This window comes from Parasteatoda tepidariorum, chromosome 1, assembly GCF_982258835.1.
Source record: "Parasteatoda tepidariorum strain Cologne lab strain chromosome 1, Ptep-v5.0, whole genome shotgun sequence".
NCBI lineage: Eukaryota > Metazoa > Arthropoda > Arachnida > Araneae > Theridiidae > Parasteatoda > Parasteatoda tepidariorum.
In genome coordinates this window covers 50,336,201-50,355,639 of record NC_141755.1, presented here as the reverse complement: position 1 = coordinate 50,355,639, position 19,439 = coordinate 50,336,201, and the positions used below count along the sequence as shown (strand labels likewise).

Sequence of the window (19,439 nt, the reverse complement as noted above, 5' to 3'; positions counted from 1 at the left end):
AAATTAAATTTTAAAAAATGTATAATTTCTTAGTAAGTTTCTTAAAAAATAATATATACATATAGCCTTGCATATTAGCCAGTCCTTTTCATTTTTTGCTTATGGGGCGTTGAAGAACATGTTCAATGTCGATTGCTTTTCTCTCTTTTTCAGGATTTTCCGGAAGTAATTAATAGCATTGTCGTTGTAAAGATCCCCAATCTTACTGACATCAGCAAGGTTTGGGTGCCATTCTAAGACCATTGCTCTGACATCCTCCCACTTTTTCGAAAGATATTTAATGGCAGATGTCGGCATTGGTCCGCTTTCGTCTTCCTTTTGTTCAGAAGGAGACACATTTCGCTGTGTTTCTTGGTGTTCTTCATTCAAAATTTCTTGGAGTTCTTCTGTCGTCAGTTCATCTTCATGTCCCATTATGAGCTCTTCTATGTCATCCTTGTTCACCTCCAATTCCATATCTCTAGCAGTTGTCAAAATTTCATCCATAATTTCAGAGGTGCCTCCCTGATCACCTCAGTTTCCTTGAACGAAGGGTGGACACAGCTTCCGCCAAGCAGAAATGAACTGTCGCTGTGTGACTTCTGACCACGCCTTTTGAATGATATGAATAGCTTCAAGAATGTCAAATTTTTCTTTCCAAAACTTTTTTAAAGTCATTGTTGAGGAGAATTGGCTTGCTTCAAAACACCGACGAAACAGCGTGCAAGTGTACAATTTCCTGAAAGCCGCAATAACCTCCTGATACATCGGCTGTATCAGCGAAGTCGTATTCGGAGGTAAAAACTGAACTGTCAACCAGGGAAAGTCTGTCAACAAATTATCTTCAAGATCCTTTGGGTGTCCTGGTGCATTGTAAGCAACATAATTCAGGAGAGATGAAAAACGATTTTTAGTCCGTTTCTCATATTTCACATATTTTTACGGCGGTAGCGCGTCATCGGCACCTTTGTATTTTATAGTCTTCACTGTTTGAAAAAATTAAGAATTCGCTTAATTTATTCGCCATGTTAGCAAATCCACTCGCCCATAACTTATCAGCTGTCAGAAAATATTGATATTCAAATTGAAACTGAAGTATTTAAGTGTGTATTGATTTTAGTCATAATAATAATTATTGAATGATCTTTAAATTCATTGTTAATTCAAGTTTCATTTGGTAATTATCAATACTGAGCATGCTTTAAACATTTCTCCTTTCAGTGATCTTATTTTGTATGCAATGATAACAAATGATAAATAAATTTTTTTTTTTCAGGTCGAGAAGTGTTCATTAGAATTCGCGTTGTTCATTATTTGAATATGTGTTCGTTGTTGGAACACAAAAAATCTTTCTTGAAAGTGTTTGTTAACCGATCACCCACTGTATATGCCAAAGAGAAAATACAATTTTCAGAAAACAAAATAAGAAAACTAAATGTGATCAATCGTGTTTATTCTGAGAAAGGACAATTTCCATTGAACATTGTAATTGAAAATATTGTTTCTATTAATTAATGAACACATTTAAGATCTAACCTTTGACCTATTAATATTGCATTATTAGTATCTGAAAATCCTGTCATTCAATCAAAAGTTATTTTGAGTAATAGAAAACACTATGTGAGCAACAAAATTTTTTTACAAAAAATAAATTTGGTTTTATCAAATTTTTTTGAAATTCTATCAATATCATATCTATAAATTCTATCTATCAATATCATATCTATTCAATTCTATCATATTCTATAAATATGATTAGTGTTCATATTATTAGAAATAAAAAGAAAATAGCTGCCAAGCTCCTTTTTATAAAATTGATAGTGAAGTATTTAGATTTTTTTTTTTAATTGTGTGTAGAAGATTCAGGAAGATTTTAAAACCTTAAGTATTTAGTACATTAAAATATATATATATATATTTTTTGTTCTAATGGCAAACATTTTTTTCCAGTGATAATCAGATGTGATTAGAGATTGATTGCTTCCCGGCAAATTGTATTGATTTTGTCTCAATGAAAAAAAGATTATTGGTAGAACATTTTAATATTTATTTTACCTTGGCTGTGAATTATATAAAAATTGGCCATACTTGGCCAAGTTAGTATAGAATTTTCATTTTCTTAATTTTATTATAATTTTTCTAGAATAACACACAAAAGAAATAATCCTGATGTAATATAATTTCGTTTGGAGCGAAATTATCAATATTACTTAATACGATAATTACTTTATATGAATGTAGTTCTATGCACAACTATTAATATTAATCTTTCTCTAATGTTCTTATTGTTAATGTGCATGTATATACATATATTTTTAGTCAAGAATAAATAAAAAAATTAAATAGTTAACAGTTATAATATATTTAATAAAATTATTCTAGTATCAAAAATATTATGAGCTTGCAGATACTTTAAGTTTTTATCTGGTACTACGGTCACTGACTAATGAAAATAATAAATAAAAAATGCCCTGTTCTTATATTCTTATAAAAAAATTATTAATCATAAATGATAAAAAGATTATTTTCTTAAGTAAAATAAATAATGATCAGATAAAAATTTTCAAAAATGTACTCTAACTTCAAAAGTTAAACATCTATAAGATAAAGTGAAAGATATGAAATGAAAACAAAAATTGTTGTACCATTAGAAGGAAAAACAGTTTTTGTTCCAACCATTAGATGCTTGCTTAAAAACTCATTAAAAGTTTTATTTATAGTATTTGTTACACTTATTAACTGAGTAGCTGGTCTACATGTAAAATATTATTAATGAATGGCTTATAGACTGAAATAAACATTAAATAATAAAGAGAAAATTTGATTACCGTTTAAGATAAATAATTAGCACCTGAGGAAACTTCCATACAGATAAGGATTTGGTGGCTTGTTGATTTCGACGGCAAACGGGACAGAACCATGGACTATCTGCATCTAGACTCTCCCTAAAAAGTTGTTAAAACTAATTTATATTATCTTTAGATGAAAATAATCAGTACTTTAATCAAATGTGAGAGGATTGTAATTTGATATTAGAGTAAAAGAAAGCCGAGAAAAAATCTAAAACTAAGTATTAAAAAAAAAAGAAGTGACAGGTACTAAAATTAAAATTTGCCAAAAAAGGGGTAATTTATCATTTTTAGCAATGAAACGTTTCCCACCATAGATAAATTACATTTCAATTATTTAGAAATGTTATTTCTCAAATATTATTCTGAAAACACTAGTATTCATTAAATTTCAATTATAAGAAATGCCAAGTAAAGAACAAATAAAATAAACTTATTTAATAGGTATCTAAAACTAGTAATTTTCACATTAAATCTATGCTTATTTAAAGAAGAAAATATACTCTTTAAAGGAACTGTTCTTTGCTTCTTCACTGCCATTTTTACCAATTGAATGCTTAGTTGAAGGAGAAGGAACATTGCTCTTTAATGAAATCATTTTCTTTAAGTGAACAGTTCTTTGCAATTTTGTAGGTCTCGCAGACACTTTATTTGCTGTTTGAAACCAACTTTTCATTAGAGATGTTTAGTTGTCTAACACACTATTTTTTCTTCTTAAAACCATGTTATTCTGGTAATTTAAGTATGCTGATCTCTTAACAATACACAGGCTTTTATTAATTGACCCATGCAAGAAGTTGTGGTAAAACTCAACTGAAGTTTTCTTTTCAGCTGTAAATTCATACTTAAGTGTTTGAATAGCATCAAATAATTCCAAATTTAGCTTGCTTGACCCTAACATTATAATAGAGTCCATAATACTGCAACTGGATTCGCCTGGGGGTAGTAGTGAGCAAAGTGTGTGAATTTTTGATGGTAGTGGAAACTTTGTAGAATTTTCTATTTTTACCCACTAGTTTTTTATATTCTGTTCAGGTTAACGTAGCTTGGCAGCAGGGTAGTATTGGATTTCCAGAACACATGCCTCCTTTTTTGACTGTTTGCCAGGTGAGGAAGATCTTACACAAGTTTTGAAGAAAGTGGACAAGGATTAATTGCTGAAACTATATTTAATAGCCAGTTATCAAGAATGGCATCTTTCGCTGTAATGTTTTTGAACACACCAGACATGCTTTAGCTACCTTCATTCCTTTTGAATTTCTCTACAGTAACCACCTGAGACAGAAATGTCTAGTTTTTTATTTTATTTTTACATTGCCTCCCACAAATATAGATTTTGTAGGTAAGTGATCACTCTCTCTACCACATCAAGGAGTTAATTTTTGAGCTTTTATAAAGCCGAAAGTCTTCAATTTAAGAGAACAGTTTGTTAAGTAAAATATGTATAAGTGGAGCACCACTTTGAAACACCTTTACATATTCTTTAGAGAGTGACAGACAAAACAAATTTGAAATTGAGTTCTTAAATAGTATTTAAATAATTTGTTAACTATTCTGTTTTTACGATCATGGCCTGCTTGTGTACACGGTAATGTCTGATGTGCTCTCCAGTAGCATTATCAATATAATTAGCTTGGTAGATGCTAACAAGAATGTGACGAAATTGACACTTTTTTTATGTAGTGCACAAACACAAATAGTAAAAGATAGTCATGGCACCAAGCAGCTTTAATGAGTCTTGAGTTTTACTGAATATAGAAAGCCACTTAAATGAAAAGAATGTTTAAGGCATGCATTTTACTTTCAAAGCACTTCTTTTTTCTAAATAAACATCTTAACTCTTACTTAAGAATAAACATTTTTTTTTAAAAAAAAAAGAACAAAACATAGTATGAGAGAGGCACTACAAAGAATGGACATTTAATTATTTTAAATTATTATCATTATTTTTTTTATTATTTTATTTTTGCATCAGTAGAAATTTAAAATTACCTTTCACTGAAATATTCTAGGCAGTCATAAATATCAAGTTCGGATTTATGTCGAGTCTGTTGCATTGACTTGTGCTCTACAGCATATGATGCAGAAGCTATATTTTCAGCAGTGAGATCGACATACCTAACAGCAATATTATCACCAGGATGCAGTTTGATATCACCGATTCGAGTAATTTCACAACCAGAACAATGCTTATTATACAAGCAGCGTGAGCAATTTTTACCCTATGATAGAAAAAAATTTGTAAGTTAATGCTTCACAAACAATAACATACAATAATAGTACCATTTGTAATTAAGTTCCAGGTGAAAGATGCCTGGATGACTAACGCCTTGGTTTTAGTACTAAATGAGATCTTTTTATTATTATTATTTTTTCCTGTTATTTATTTTATTTCAAGACTAGCATTATTTTTAAGCAGACCAGTTTTTTCTAAATAAAAAATATGCATATACAAGACTCTAAAGATGGTTGTAGAAAAAGGAATGACTAGTGTTTCAGTAAAAATAAGAACATCTTTAATATGCATATGAAGTTCAAATTAATTGAGAATGGAATTTTCCTATTATTGCTGATAAAAATGTTATTAACGCTATTTATTTTTTTCTAGACATTCTCTTTTCATTATAGCATAATACTTTTATACCTGAATAGAAGTTAACGTTAAATAATGAAACATAACATAAAAAAGAAAACACTAAATTAAATGGCTTTGTTTTTCCTATGCTTTTAATTAGCAATCTGTAACATACACAAATTTTGACAAGGAATTTAAAAATTATGGGCGAGTATTACAGAACACCATTAATATAAGTGAAATTAAATCAATCTAAATACAAAACCATAAATTTTTCATTTAAAATTAAGTTAATTGATTCTTTTATATTTTATTTACAGCACATTGTTATAATTCAATTTTATAATAAAACATTACAAATTATATTTCTAATATGGCTGTTTTTAATTACATTAAAAAATCTAAGATACAAAAACAATAGTTAAAAATTTTAAAAAGCTTTTCCAAAGGAAAATATTAATCTCATATAGTACTTATTTAAGCAAATTATTATCAGAGTACTCCAATAAAAAGTTTTTTTTAAGTGTGTTGAGTACCATTACCTGCCCATCAACTAATAATAGTGAATAGGTTGACAAAAAAGGAATAGCTCTATCTACATGCTCATACAATTTAGAGGCTGGTAAAGATGAAGGTAATTTGAGCAGACACGGGTGGCCAATCAGTACTTTTTGTTTCAAAACACCTTCTTCAAAAATATCATGTCGCATGACAATTGGTATAGGAATTGTACTATAAGGAAAATTTTAAAAATTAAATACATCATTTTACTTATACACATACAATGAAAGTAGTGACATCTATATTTACCTTATTTTGTACTGAGTTTCACCTATTTTAGTTAGTGGCATAAAGTCTTCAGCAGGAGCAACAGGTGAACTACAAACCTGTTTACAAATTCATTTAATTAATAAAGTATAGAATATAATAAATCATTACTTGAATATTTAAAAATAAATATCAAATGGAAAACAGGAAATTTCTACAACATTTATTTTCTTTTTTAAATGTCCTAGAAATTAATGAGCCTTTTATTATTTCAGAGGTAAAAAGTTTTTCTAGATAAGAAACAAGTTACGACAAATTCCCAAGGAAACTTCTTTCATTTTAGGGGAATGCCTCATTATCAGAGAAACATATATATAATTTGATGATAAATTGCAAATTTTATTTAGCAAGTAGCCTAACTATTAGTTTAATCTGCTTATAAGAAACTTACGCCACAATCAAAATAATGATTCAATTAAATATTTAATAAAAAATTTTTAAATTATCAGGTATTTTAAAAAAACGAACCTCAAAATAAATGTTTGAGATTGTTATTATTAACTCATGATAAAATTAAAATGTGTTATGTATTTATACTTTGAGCCATGATATAGGGGTACCAAAAGAATGTGTTGTAATTTATTGCAGTTTCAAATCATATGTCCAAAAAAATTTTACTAAAATTTACAAATAAGAGTATTGAATAAGTTAAATAACTATTAATAAACTTGCATAAAAAAAAAAGCTTCAACTCAATACCTTACTAGTTTTTCTAAATTTTTCCTGGATGATTTTTATGAACCTAAATCATATGAATTTTTCTTCAGTTATTTAGAATCAAATCATATTTAAGAAGTAAAAAATGATTAATTTATGTTTTCAATTTAAAATTCTAAAGAACTTGGAAGTGAAGTAGAATTTCTGTGGGTAATAAAAACCTGATAAGTGACATAAAATTAAACATTGTTAAACAAAACAATTTCATATTTTCCAAACATAAATAATCTGGTTTCGTAAAATTAAAATTATTTTATACATAATATTATTCGATTTCCTCAGTATTTAATTTAAAATTATAAAGTAATTTATAAAACATGTTTTAAAATTAAAACATTTATATGATTAGAGTTGGTATTGAAACAGTTTATTTCTTTCACTCATATTTTAATAATTTCTAATATATAATTGGTAAATAAAATAATTTATTAATTTAATTTTTAATTAATTAATTTAAATGACAGAGTATTGAAAATACCACTGAGGCAAAAATATCAATATAAAAAACATAAAAACAGCAACAGCTAACTGCATTTTCTTTCTTTACATTATTAAATTTAAGCACAAAATAATTTTTTTCAAGATTATTTATGGTGCTGTAATTAAACACTCTAAAATAAGACCTAGAATTCTAATAATAATTTCTTTTTTTTGTAATAGTTTCTCTGAAATAATAGGAATGGAAATTATTTTACATCCAGGAAATTGATACTTATGTTGAAATGCTTATGCACAGAGAAAAGAATAGAAGCAAACACAAAAAAAAAATTAAAAATCATAATATATGTTTTAAAATTTTAGTCGCAGGAAATTTACATGATAAAATTGCATATAAAAATTTAAAAGAGCTTCTTTTATTACACATTTAAGAAAAAAAAAAATACTTACTGGACAGATAAAAGTAGCACCACCATAATGTTTACAAGATACCTACAAAGATTATAAAATAACTTTTTTAATTGCTGGCATGATTTGTATACATTTTAGAATTGTAAATACATTTGTATAACAGATTCAATATTATTTAAGAGAATTGATTGCATTTAGACTTTTATCAAAAAGTTCATAACAAAATATAAATAACAATGTTTTAAAAAGTAATAAAACTACCAATGACATATCATATGTGTGTTTATTAATATAGAATATACAATACAGGTATTGTTTTAACTAAATCTGTCAGCACCAACTGCAGTTCTATTTATTAGTCAAAATATGATCAAATTTGTATGGACCAATGCTAACATGGGAAAACTAATTAGATTAGCAATGACTCGTTGAAAAGAAAATGCATTACTATGTTGCAAGAGGGGAAAACAATACATTTACAAAAACAATAGAAGTATGTGACACACATGCATGTGGTCATCAATGCAACTTTACTTTTCAGTTTTAAATCATACTAACAAAATATTACAAAAAAAAAAAAAATACAGAAAACTAAATTTTAATATAATATTTTTCATTTCAAATGAACATGCTTTTCACATTGAAACGGATAGATAGCATCAATTGAAAGTAATTTACTCTATAGATACAGAGCAAAATTAAACAACTTTTTCTAGTAGCCACTTATGGCATTGATACCATGGCATTAACCCCTTAACTGCCGAGTAAAATTAACATGATTCACTCCCCAGTGCCACCGTTTTTCGCTCAAGTGCTCTTTCTTACACGGTGTTTCGGTGGGGGAAATGATGCACGCTTTGCAATTTAAAAACAGTTTAATTTTACAAGACAAGAAAAAGGAAAGAAAGAAAATACAAAATTTAAATTAAATAATAAAAATACAATATAAAAGATGTTAAAACTTAGCTGTTGTATGATAAATCCTGAAACATGGTTGGACAAATAAACCAACATCACATTCATCGCACTGATAGCGGGATTCACGCCGAATTTTTTTTCTTGAACAAACAGCACATTTTCGCGATGCATTTTTCTTTGAAGACGTTGATGGAAAGAATAAAAAGCACCAAATACATACAGGAAACAAAAGCGATAAAAGAATAAACCCGACCTTACTCAAATAAATTCACACAAGCGATTAAAACGATATCACTTTTCCCATTCCACCTCCTCCGAAATTAGTAATACATTCGCAAAGCAAACACTTTCAAGGCCATTTTACTGCATTCTGAAGTAGGGGGTGTAGTTCTATTTATAGCAACGCAAAGCATCGTACTTCGGGAAAGTGTATATATACGCCTGCGGCAGTTAACGCATTGTCTGGCCGAGACGCATATATACGCCCGCGGCAGTTAAGGGGGTTAATGACAAGATTTCTTCAATATATTAATTTTGGTCCGTGGTGGCTCAAGGGATAGATTGCTCCATTCTCAAAGAGGGTATGTAAGTGCTGATATAAAATATCCTCAGTGGTAGACGGATCATGGGTTAGAGTTCTTTTACCATCAGTCTAACTATAGGTGGTTTTCCTCTCCATGTAATGCAAATGCAGGTTTCATTAAAAAGTCCCCCAAGAAGGCATATTTTGCCCAATATTTTGATACAGCAGTTCACTTGTCTTCTGGATTGGGTTCAAAATTACAAGGCTACGGAGTTGAATATTAATAGTCGTAAACTCAAAATTTAGGTATGCTAGCTGTTGAATGGCGGTTATAAAATAAAATACACATTGATTTTAAAATTAAAATTTTTCATAAATGCCTTTTCTCATCAAACAAGAATCTAATCCTTTTTCTCATCAACTACAATCAAAGTAAAGAATTTTTAACTAACAGAATGAATCACAGCTGGGTAGAAGCAATAAAGGTTCTCCATTTTAAGCTGAATATTATAAAAGGTAAACATTAAAGAGAAAATAAATGATAAAATTGAAAGAAGTTATTATATCTAATGACGCCCGATGGCTAAGTGGTAAAGCTTCATGCTCCGGTGCCACAGGGTTCGATCCTCGGGCCGGGCAAGGTTGACTCAGCCCTTCAGTGGGTCGACAAATGAGTACCAAGCATGCTTGGGAACTAAACACTGGGGGTTTTGCGTTCGGCTTACCACTTAACCGGAACATCTACTCCTGCACCCCGGAGCCCAAGAAAACTGAGACGGGCACAGTAGGCCTTGGCCCTTTATGGGCTGTCGCGCTACTGAGTTTCGTTTATTATATTTAATTTCTAAGAGACCTTATAGATTAAAATATATAATGCAAAATTATTAACAATTATTTTTATAAACTTACTTCTATACAACTGTTACACAGAATACACTCACAGCTTGGGTGAAAAGACAGTTTATAATTTGGAAGCTCTTCTAGGCAAATGGCACAAGTATGAAATTGAATGGGACCTAAAGGACAGTTTTCATTTTGAGTGCTACCATGCGTAAATTCAGACGAACTATTTTCTAGGAACTCTGTTGTTAAAAGAATATTATCTCTTTTTTCATTTGGACTGGTACTTCTAATTTGTGAAGGATCAAAAGTTTCAAATATGTCCTCATCAATTGAATTTTTCAATAAACTATCGTCAGATAATTTAGTAGTCATATTTGACTTGTTGAAATGCTTATCTTCAGCACATAAGCTACCTATATCTTCTGCGTTAGTAGATTTCATAGGGTCAGAATTTTCTTCACATATTTTTCCAACTTCAAAGGCATACACAGATCTAGTGGAATCGTTTACTCGACGTATAGACTGATTCTCATCCTGAAAAATTCATATGAACATATTACTCTTTTGTTTTGAATAAAATAATAACAAGGGAAATAGAATAAAAACAGAAAAAAATCTATCTTATAAAACTTGCAAGGTTATTACTAAATTAGGCATAAGTCATCATTTCTAGAACCGTCTCTCAACATTTTACAAATTTTTAAATTTCTTTTTGTAAAAAATGGCATTGTTTATTTTCTCCGAAACAAATTGCAACAGTTTTGTTTTTTTCAACAGAATAAATATTTTGCCATTCAACTTAATTTTTAGAAAGAAAAAAGGAAAATCTGAATTGGTCAGGTGAATGTAGTGGATTTAGTCTAGCTTTTGTTGGGTCTGTGCCAAGTAATATGAGGCTAAAAAAGATGACTTCTTGATTAAAATAAAGTTAATGTTTTGCAGATTTCAACTTTAACTAACTTGTCTACAATCATTTATTAAAAACACTCTATTGCAATCTTACCTGGCAAAACAATTTTTAAATGAACACAATATTAAAAAATATATATAAAAGCTTTAAAAAAACTATTTTAACTGATTTTACTTAACAGTGTAAAGAATAATTAAAAGAAATTTTTATGTTCAAGCAGATAAAAAATTTAAATGGTTGATGTCAATAAAGAAATATATCTAACTCATAATAACTGCCAATAAAATTACTTACAAGAAACCTGGATATATGGTTCTCAAAACATTCAGCCAGTATTATCTCTTCAGCTGGAACATCCAGAAGTATCTGGAGAGCCTCTCTAATCTTGTGTATTCGGTCAAACTTGTTGACATTAACAAGATAACAAACAGGAGGAGCACCATTATTTTGAACAAAAGTAATAACTGAAATTCAAGCAAGTAAAAGAATTGATAAATTACAAATCTACAAATAAGTATTCAGAGATACACACACAAAACTAAAACAATGAAGTTCAAGAAATTAGGGATGTACTGAGCACCTAGCCAAATTTCCATCACCCAGACCCGGCAAAAGAATTTCTCGACCTGACACTAACCTCGACCAATATTACCAGGTAACATCCATTTATGTTTGACACAACAGTATTCAGACTTTTAGTAACCTTAAAACTATTCATAAAAATAATAGCAGTCTCAAAAATCTATGTGTTTTCACTAGTTTTTTGAATAATCAAAATGAAATAATTGGTTTGAGCACAACATACTTTCCTCTTGTGTGAAATTTTTAATTCACGGAAACACCTTTTGTAAAAGAGAGGGGGGTCCACTAACGAGAATGACTAAAAATGCAGAAATCTAATGTTGAAAACTATTTTAACTAAATGACTAAAAATGTAGAAATACAGAGAATGACTAAAAATGCAGGAATCTATTGCTGAAAACTATTTTAACTAAATTAATATGATTGTTAAATAAATAAAAAATTAAAAAAGGGAGTTACACTGATTAAAGTTGACGAAACTGTAATGAATGGTATTCAAAGATAACTATAAAAAATTTATGTATAAATTCTTTAACTGGTAAATTTGTTTCCAAAAAATGAGTAGATGAAATATGTTTTTACTATGTAAGTTAGTAGATTTAGAATTTTATTGAAGTATAAGGACCATTAGTTGCAAAGAAAGCAAATATTTTCATAGTAATTAAAAGTTCATGTTAAAACACACACAGCTAATTGCTTTAAGAACTATTGATAAGTACATTTTTAAGGTAGTTTTCTTTTTAACAAATCTTTTTATTTTAATAAATTCAATTTCCACCTGTCTTGCTTAAGTTCTCTATCTGTCGAGCTAACTATGCAAGGTTTTTGTGGCATTTTTTCTTGAAGTAACACAAATAAGTGTTAGCTTAAAAAAAAAAGTTTTCAATGAAAGCATATTTGTCCATTATTTGTTGCTTGATTTTTGAGTTGTTCTATATTTTGGAGGTTCAAAATTACTAGAATATGGAGATAGAACCGTAACATTAAGGACAGAAAAATCACTATATGAATCTTCTGTTCAATACTGTTTATAAGATAAAACTTCTCTTCATGTATCGGAATTTCAAGAAATCATACTAAGGTAAGTCTAATTGCATGTAAATTACGTTATAATTATCAAATGATTAAAAATTAAACCCTATAGATAAAATTTTTCTCATAACTGTCAATTTATTATAATTTTTTAAAATACCCAAAATTCAACAGATTAATAAATGTTATTGAAAATTTAAATAAAAAAATTATTAATTATAAAGTTTAATAGTAGTAGACTTTACTACATAGCAAAGATTTAGATTAATAGGCTATCCTATGTTAATTATAAACAGGATTACATAATCTAGGTTCAAAATTATGAGTTCTAAATTAGTAATTTGATCAAATGATGCTATTAACTAAATATAGAACAAAATGAAAGATTATTCAGGCATCTAGAGGCCAGCAACATAAAATATTTAGCTGAAAATTGCAATATTTTAACTAAAATTTGCCTGAATATGTTGGTTGTCTACATCCTCAGTTTATGATATAAATATTAGACATTTGTTGAATAGATTAAACACTCAAATGGATGATACATTTTTGATTTTGAAATATTTCATAAAGCAAGCAGAAAGATTATTCGTTTACCTATTTGTCTCTCTAAAGTGTGAGGAAGAAATACTGGAAGATACATAAAAGGTTCGTATGTTATTGAATTATGAGAGCACTGGGAACAGACAACCTAAAAATTAAAAATATGAGATATCAAAAGAAATACATACAGTTTTATGAATCAAACAAGAATCTTATGACTTCATTTAAACTTAAAGTTAATATTAAGTTAAGTATGCCAAAGTAAGATTACACATGATTCAGCTTGTTAATTTGAAACACTCAGAAGAGTATAAATATAATTTAATAAATCATGAAGATTACTAAGATAGAATCATTAAGAAATTATGGTAAACTATTTGAATCAGTGGAGGTCAGATGGTTCAATTGCTATTAGATTGAAGAAAAAAAAGTTACTTGAAAGCTAAAATTTAAAATTGCAATTTCTATGCTCTAATAGTAATACTAAATTAAATGAATATGACACAAAACAAATTTTATTACAAAATGGCAAATTGTAACTACTTAAAATAGAAGTCCTAAAATATTCAAATCCAATAACACTTAGCTATCTCAAGAAAGTTTACAATTTTTTTATGAACAAAAATTAGAAAAAATGGGAGAGCACAAGTTTCAAATTTATTTTTGTGATTTAATCAAGGTTTCCATTCAATTAAAATAAAAATAAATAAGAACTTTTCAATGGCTTTCAAGGAACTAATAAAATCAAATTTTTAAATGATCTACTTAGTGATAGTAAGCATGTTAAGATACACGTCAAACAGATTTTATTACATTGAAGCATATATTAAGTTTATAAACTTAACATTGTTCAATACTTGTAGTGATTTTTTAATATATGTAGCCCATAGATAGCAATGTTTTGACAGTTACATTGTGATTTAAATCAGTTTGAAGATTAACAAAAAATTTCTAATTGACATTAGCATACCTGCAAAGTTTATAGAAAAATTTCCAATTTATATAGGCATAGTTGACAACTTGTAAAGACTAGCGTCAGTGAAACTTTTGAAAATTTTTTTAATGAAGCATATTAGAATTAAATAAAACATTTAGCTTATCTGTTTCAATTTTAAAAACACGATGTCATAATTTTGACCTAAACCAGAGCACAATCAATCTCCAATTCAGTACCCCCAGAAGTACAATTTGTTATGGGAACATGGAGGTCATTATGACACGACAGATTTAACGTGCAACAGTCACTTTACCACATGGGGAGATTTCGCCCGGCAAGAATCCAACTCCTGACCTCTTGGGCATGGGCCAAATGTCCTACCTACCAGGCTATCCTGGCTACTGAGTGATACCTAAACCACTTTAATGTGAATTGCGCTAAGCGATTCTTTGACTACTTTAAAGCAAAACACAACGTGTGATTTGCTAATCAATTTTATGAAAAAATCTATACTTAATCTGGTAATCATTGCAATGCAAAATGCAATTTTTGATTCAATAAGTAACCTAAATTCGAATCGCTTTATGTGATTCATAAAACACTTTGATTAGAATCACAAACAGAAATCCTTAAATCTTTTTAACATTAATCCCAACATGTGGTTTGTTCACTTGAATAAGAATTGCGATGCATGATCTGGAAAACACTTAAATGCGTAGTACTTTATATGATTTAGAAAGCATTTTAGTGCAGACTCCGATGGGTAACTCACTAATCACTATAATGAGATCTTCAATATGTGATTCGTAAATCACTTTTGTGCAAATCATGATATTTGATCTACAATTTACAGAATCTGAAGAACTCAATTTTATCTAATAGCGGTAAAAATCGGAAACATAAACGATAAAAAAATTATATGAAGTTAACACAGTGATTATATTTAAAATTCTAAGGAGCACCACATAATGATCAAAAAAGTAAAATTATGCACAAAAATGACAATTATTCAGAGATTTCGGCTTTCTAAACATAAAGTTGAACTATAATCTGGCAGGAGGAAAATTGTGTATTCCCCTTTCAGAACTTACGTATTGGAGTTTCTCAAAAATTGCGTTAGTGCAAATTTTTTTACCATTTCATATTTGATACAATTATAAATTGCATATATCAGAAATGACCAGATTTTCACTACTGGAAAAGATATCAGAATTTCATCAAGCACTTTCTATTATCTACAATTTGGAATGAAACTAATTTTTTCATGTTTGCAAAAAAAATGAAGAGTTTAAAAACCGCACGTTTCGAAATAAGTGCATGGTATGTTACACTAGGTTAAAACAATGCTAATACTACACATGGTTTTTCTTTTCACTATTTGGTTTCCTTACAACCTACTTGTATTTTGTAATCCAATTGCAGGAAAGGGGTAAATAAGGATAAGGGAGATTTTTGAAACTTAGATCAGACATCAAGACTCCCACTTAGCTGACCTTGAACTATCGTTCAGTAAAAAAAATGGGTAGAAGAGGGAAGTGAAAAAAATTTCTACTCTTTCGCTAGAAGTTCCCTTTTTTTTCTTTTTGTAGGAAAGATTAATACTATTTTGAAAATTACTCCAAGAAAATCAAAAACTTTAAGGACTATCACTATTCAAGGACTTTTTTGGGCCTTTATTTTTTCAACAAAATTTGAGGATTTTCAAGTACCGTGGGAAACCTGATAATGTATGTTAGAAAATAAGATATTTAATTTTAAAACCATTTCAGTGTGCATTACGTAAGATACAAAAAAAATAAAAAATGTCTCTCAATCAAGTTTGTTGTTAATAAGAAGATCTGCCATTTTTTCAGTGTTCCTGTCATATACCGAAGAGCTAGTTTCAGTTTCCATTTTTACATTTTTATTTAAATAAATACTTTCGCATCCTCCTATAAGCACGAAGATTTATCTTAGAAAATATTTCACAGATTGAAACTATTCTTCTATTTTGAAGGTTAAAAATTTGAATTTTTCAATAAATATACGCTTACACAGAGAAAAAAATATTTTTGTGTTCAATTTAAAATATCTGCACTAGTTAAGTAGCATAAATAAGGTCTTCATATTGAATCCTTAAGATCAGACGTTAGTAGACAAAAATCTGTATAGTAAATAAGTTATCCAGCTTGTTCCTTGGCTTATTTTGCACACAGTAACTCAGCATGTTAAGCCTTGGTTTAAACAATATTGGAAACTTATAAAATAACAACAAATATAAAATATTTGTTATAAAAGATGAATACTCACGGAACTACGAAACTGCCCATGAAAAGTATCAACAACAATGGATTGATTCAAAGATTTGTACTGATCCCAATCACTATAAGCTCTACGTACTTCTTCAGCTACCAACAGTTCTTGGCATTCAGAATTCAGAGGGTATAATTCACTAGATTGGCTTGAACTCTCAGAATATTCATCACAGGGTAACTGTTCTATATCTACAGTCTCATCTTGTTCTGGTATTGGTGAATCTAGGTTGGCATCTATGTTCTCTATTTTCTGCCGCTTGTGAAGAGTAGAGCAAGAAGAAAATTGATCAGAGCTTTGTTCAAGTATACCATGCTTCTCATGGATAATGTTTGTAATCTTCACTCGTTTGATACCACCTTGTTTTGTGCCTAAATCTACCATTTGTCCAAGATTATCAACAGTTTCTTGTAAGCGATTAGAGTCATGCTTTGGAAACTTCTCACTGTCAAATTTGAACAAATTGTTTGTCTCATCTGAAACCAGAACATTGGTATTCAGAGTTTTAGTATCTTTAACAAAATCTTCAATACTAGGAATTTTATGGACAGAATTCAGTTTTGAAGCTAATTCATTTTTTTCTAAATTATTCTCATTAACATCATTTACATTTTTTATAGAATTCTTCTTAATAGAGTTTCTTTTAGAGTCACAGTTACTTTGATGCTCATTGCTGCTTGAAATATCAAGTTCATTTTTATTCAGGATGGTGTCAAGTTTGTTGTTAATAAGAAGATCTGCCATTTTTTCAGTGTTCCTGTCATATACCGAAGAGCTAGTTTCAGTTTCTATTTTTACTTTTACAGAACTGGTTACATTAGTAGCAGGTATAGTATTATTTGCTGCAGAATCTACATCCATGGCAACTTCACACATTTCAACGGGATTAGGAGAATAAACTTCACATTTAATGGCTGCATCTGGCTCATTATCTTTACCTTTACATTCTTCTTCTTCCTTAGTGTCGCAGACTTCCATATCTTTTTCACAATCTAACTTAAGCTCAAGCTTCACAGAGGTGGTAGGGTCTAAACTACTATTAGGTATTGTGTTATTTGTAGGTGCAATATCTATTTTTTTCTTTACTTTGCATTTGGTAGCTGTGTTTAATTCTTCATGCATGGTGTCAAGTAATAATGCTAAAAATTCTTGACAATCGTGCTGAAATAAAATAAAAATAACTAATTACTTTACATATAAGTTATAAAAAAAGTAGTGTTAAAGAATATATAAAATAAACATATAATCTTGAAGAATAAGTGTTACACACATCAATCTTTGAACTTGTATATATTAATGAATAACACATAAGATAAAAGGTTGTAAAAAAGAAAAACAATCAAGAAATAAACTTGGCAATATTTCTCCTTGATAATCACTGACACATTGTTGGTGTCCAAAAAGTTAATGCGAATTTTTAAATGTCAAAAAGTTAAAAGAAACTAATGAACAAATTATTGTTCAATAAAAAAATTAAATCACTATCAAATTTCATGTTTTTCTGGTTTGTTTTAATGCATTTTTTAGAATAATTCATACAAAATCATGTGTAAAAAATTAAATTTTTGAACTGCAAGAATGCAAACAATAAAAATATTAAACATACATAATAGAAAAATAGGTTTGTGAAAGAATCGATTTTGAAGTATAGAAATTTCGGTAATTTAGAATTTTAAGAAGGATCATTAAATACTCATTTTTTTTTTTTAGATGAACCCCTAAAAAGGAGAATAAAACATTGCTACAAATACACACAATATCGCTGGTTCAAAACTAAAACGACACTTCTGCACTCACTTCTCATTCAAATAACATGAGAAGTGAGTGCAGAAGTGTCGTTTTAGTTTTGAACCAGCGATATATTCATATTAATTTAGAAAGTCTCAAAATTACCTGGCGAAAATTTCTAAACTGGTTATACATAGATCCAAAACAATCTTTGAATTCACCTAGATGTATAGATGAGTAATTTCCACTCCAAGCTTTTTTCATTGTTTCAGCAAATTTTAAGGATAAAGTGCCTTCAGAAAAATTATCAATATTTGCTTCACCAAAATACGTTTTGAAGGTCTTGTTGTTAAGAAGACATTGTAAGCCTGCATTCATAAAACAAGTATTTCCAAGATTTCGAAGGCCACATACTCCGGGCACAGCATTTGGATCTAAAAAAATATAAGCAACTAATTAAATAATAAATAACATAATTTCAAATTTTGAAATATTTCTCAATTCAATATTTCAAAAAAACTTTTGAGTCAGATTGTAATTACAAAAATTATTGTATTAGAATTTAGCTATTTAAGAGTTAATTTTTACTGAAATTAAAATCTTTCCTTTTCTTGAAAAAAATGATAATAAAATTAAAAGAGAATAACAAGAGAAAAATAAGTTTTTTTCCTTTCTACTGTGTGTGCGCGATAGATTCTATTTTTTAAATAAATTCTAATAACTTTCAGCAAATATGTTATTAAGTTTACAGATAAAAAAAAACGTAGTGCTCAGAGCACTAATGTTTAGATAAAAATTATCATATTTGCCGCTAACACGACTAAATATGTATGCTGCCTTTCGTTAATCTACCTGCTGCTCAAGTGGCCCATTACTCAAAAAGGTTGTGCACCTCTACATTATTACAAATTTATTTAATATCAATCATTTGATTAAAAATGGTATTTCAATAAATGGTTTTAGAAACAGAATCGCCTGTAATTAGTTTATATATGTTAATTTTAAAATTATTTTCTTATCCTATAAATAAATAATTTAGATATTTTCTTTGTTTTTAATTCTTAAATCCAAAAAAATTAATATTAATATTATCCTCATGATTACAAAGCAAGATTAATTCCTCAAGGTAAATATTATTCAAAAAATTTTATAATTTTGAGCATTAAAAATAATTAAATCATTAATAAATCTAAAAACAAATTTTATAAGAAGAGTGTAATTTTTTTCATAATAGTGTAAAAATAAGTTAGCTAACTTATGATGAAAAACTAGGGCCTGGTGGTATTCCATTAATTTGAACAAAAATATGTTTTCCATTCTAAAGATAATTATTA

The 19,439-nt window shown here is 28.6% G+C and overlaps 1 protein-coding gene across 3 annotated transcripts in view; it reads right to left on the bottom strand.

Annotated features, from left to right (window-relative positions):
• The window catches only part of LOC107449010 (uncharacterized), a 36,459-nt gene that overhangs the window by 6,755 nt on the left and 10,265 nt on the right, over positions 1-19,439 (bottom strand). For all 3 annotated transcript variants that reach the window (XM_043050840.3, XM_043050800.3, XM_071179874.2), the window contains exons 5-14: positions 18,271-18,539; positions 16,375-17,538; positions 13,203-13,296; positions 11,286-11,455; positions 10,148-10,615; positions 7,837-7,878; positions 6,214-6,290; positions 5,946-6,135; positions 4,821-5,050; positions 2,808-2,924 (exon numbers count right to left, since the gene is read on the bottom strand). In XM_043050840.3, coding sequence (XP_042906774.1) covers positions 2,808-2,924; positions 4,821-5,050; positions 5,946-6,135; positions 6,214-6,290; positions 7,837-7,878; positions 10,148-10,615; positions 11,286-11,455; positions 13,203-13,296; positions 16,375-17,538; positions 18,271-18,539 — 2,821 coding nt within the window. The remainder of the gene's footprint in view (positions 1-2,807; positions 2,925-4,820; positions 5,051-5,945; positions 6,136-6,213; positions 6,291-7,836; positions 7,879-10,147; positions 10,616-11,285; positions 11,456-13,202; positions 13,297-16,374; positions 17,539-18,270; positions 18,540-19,439) is intronic.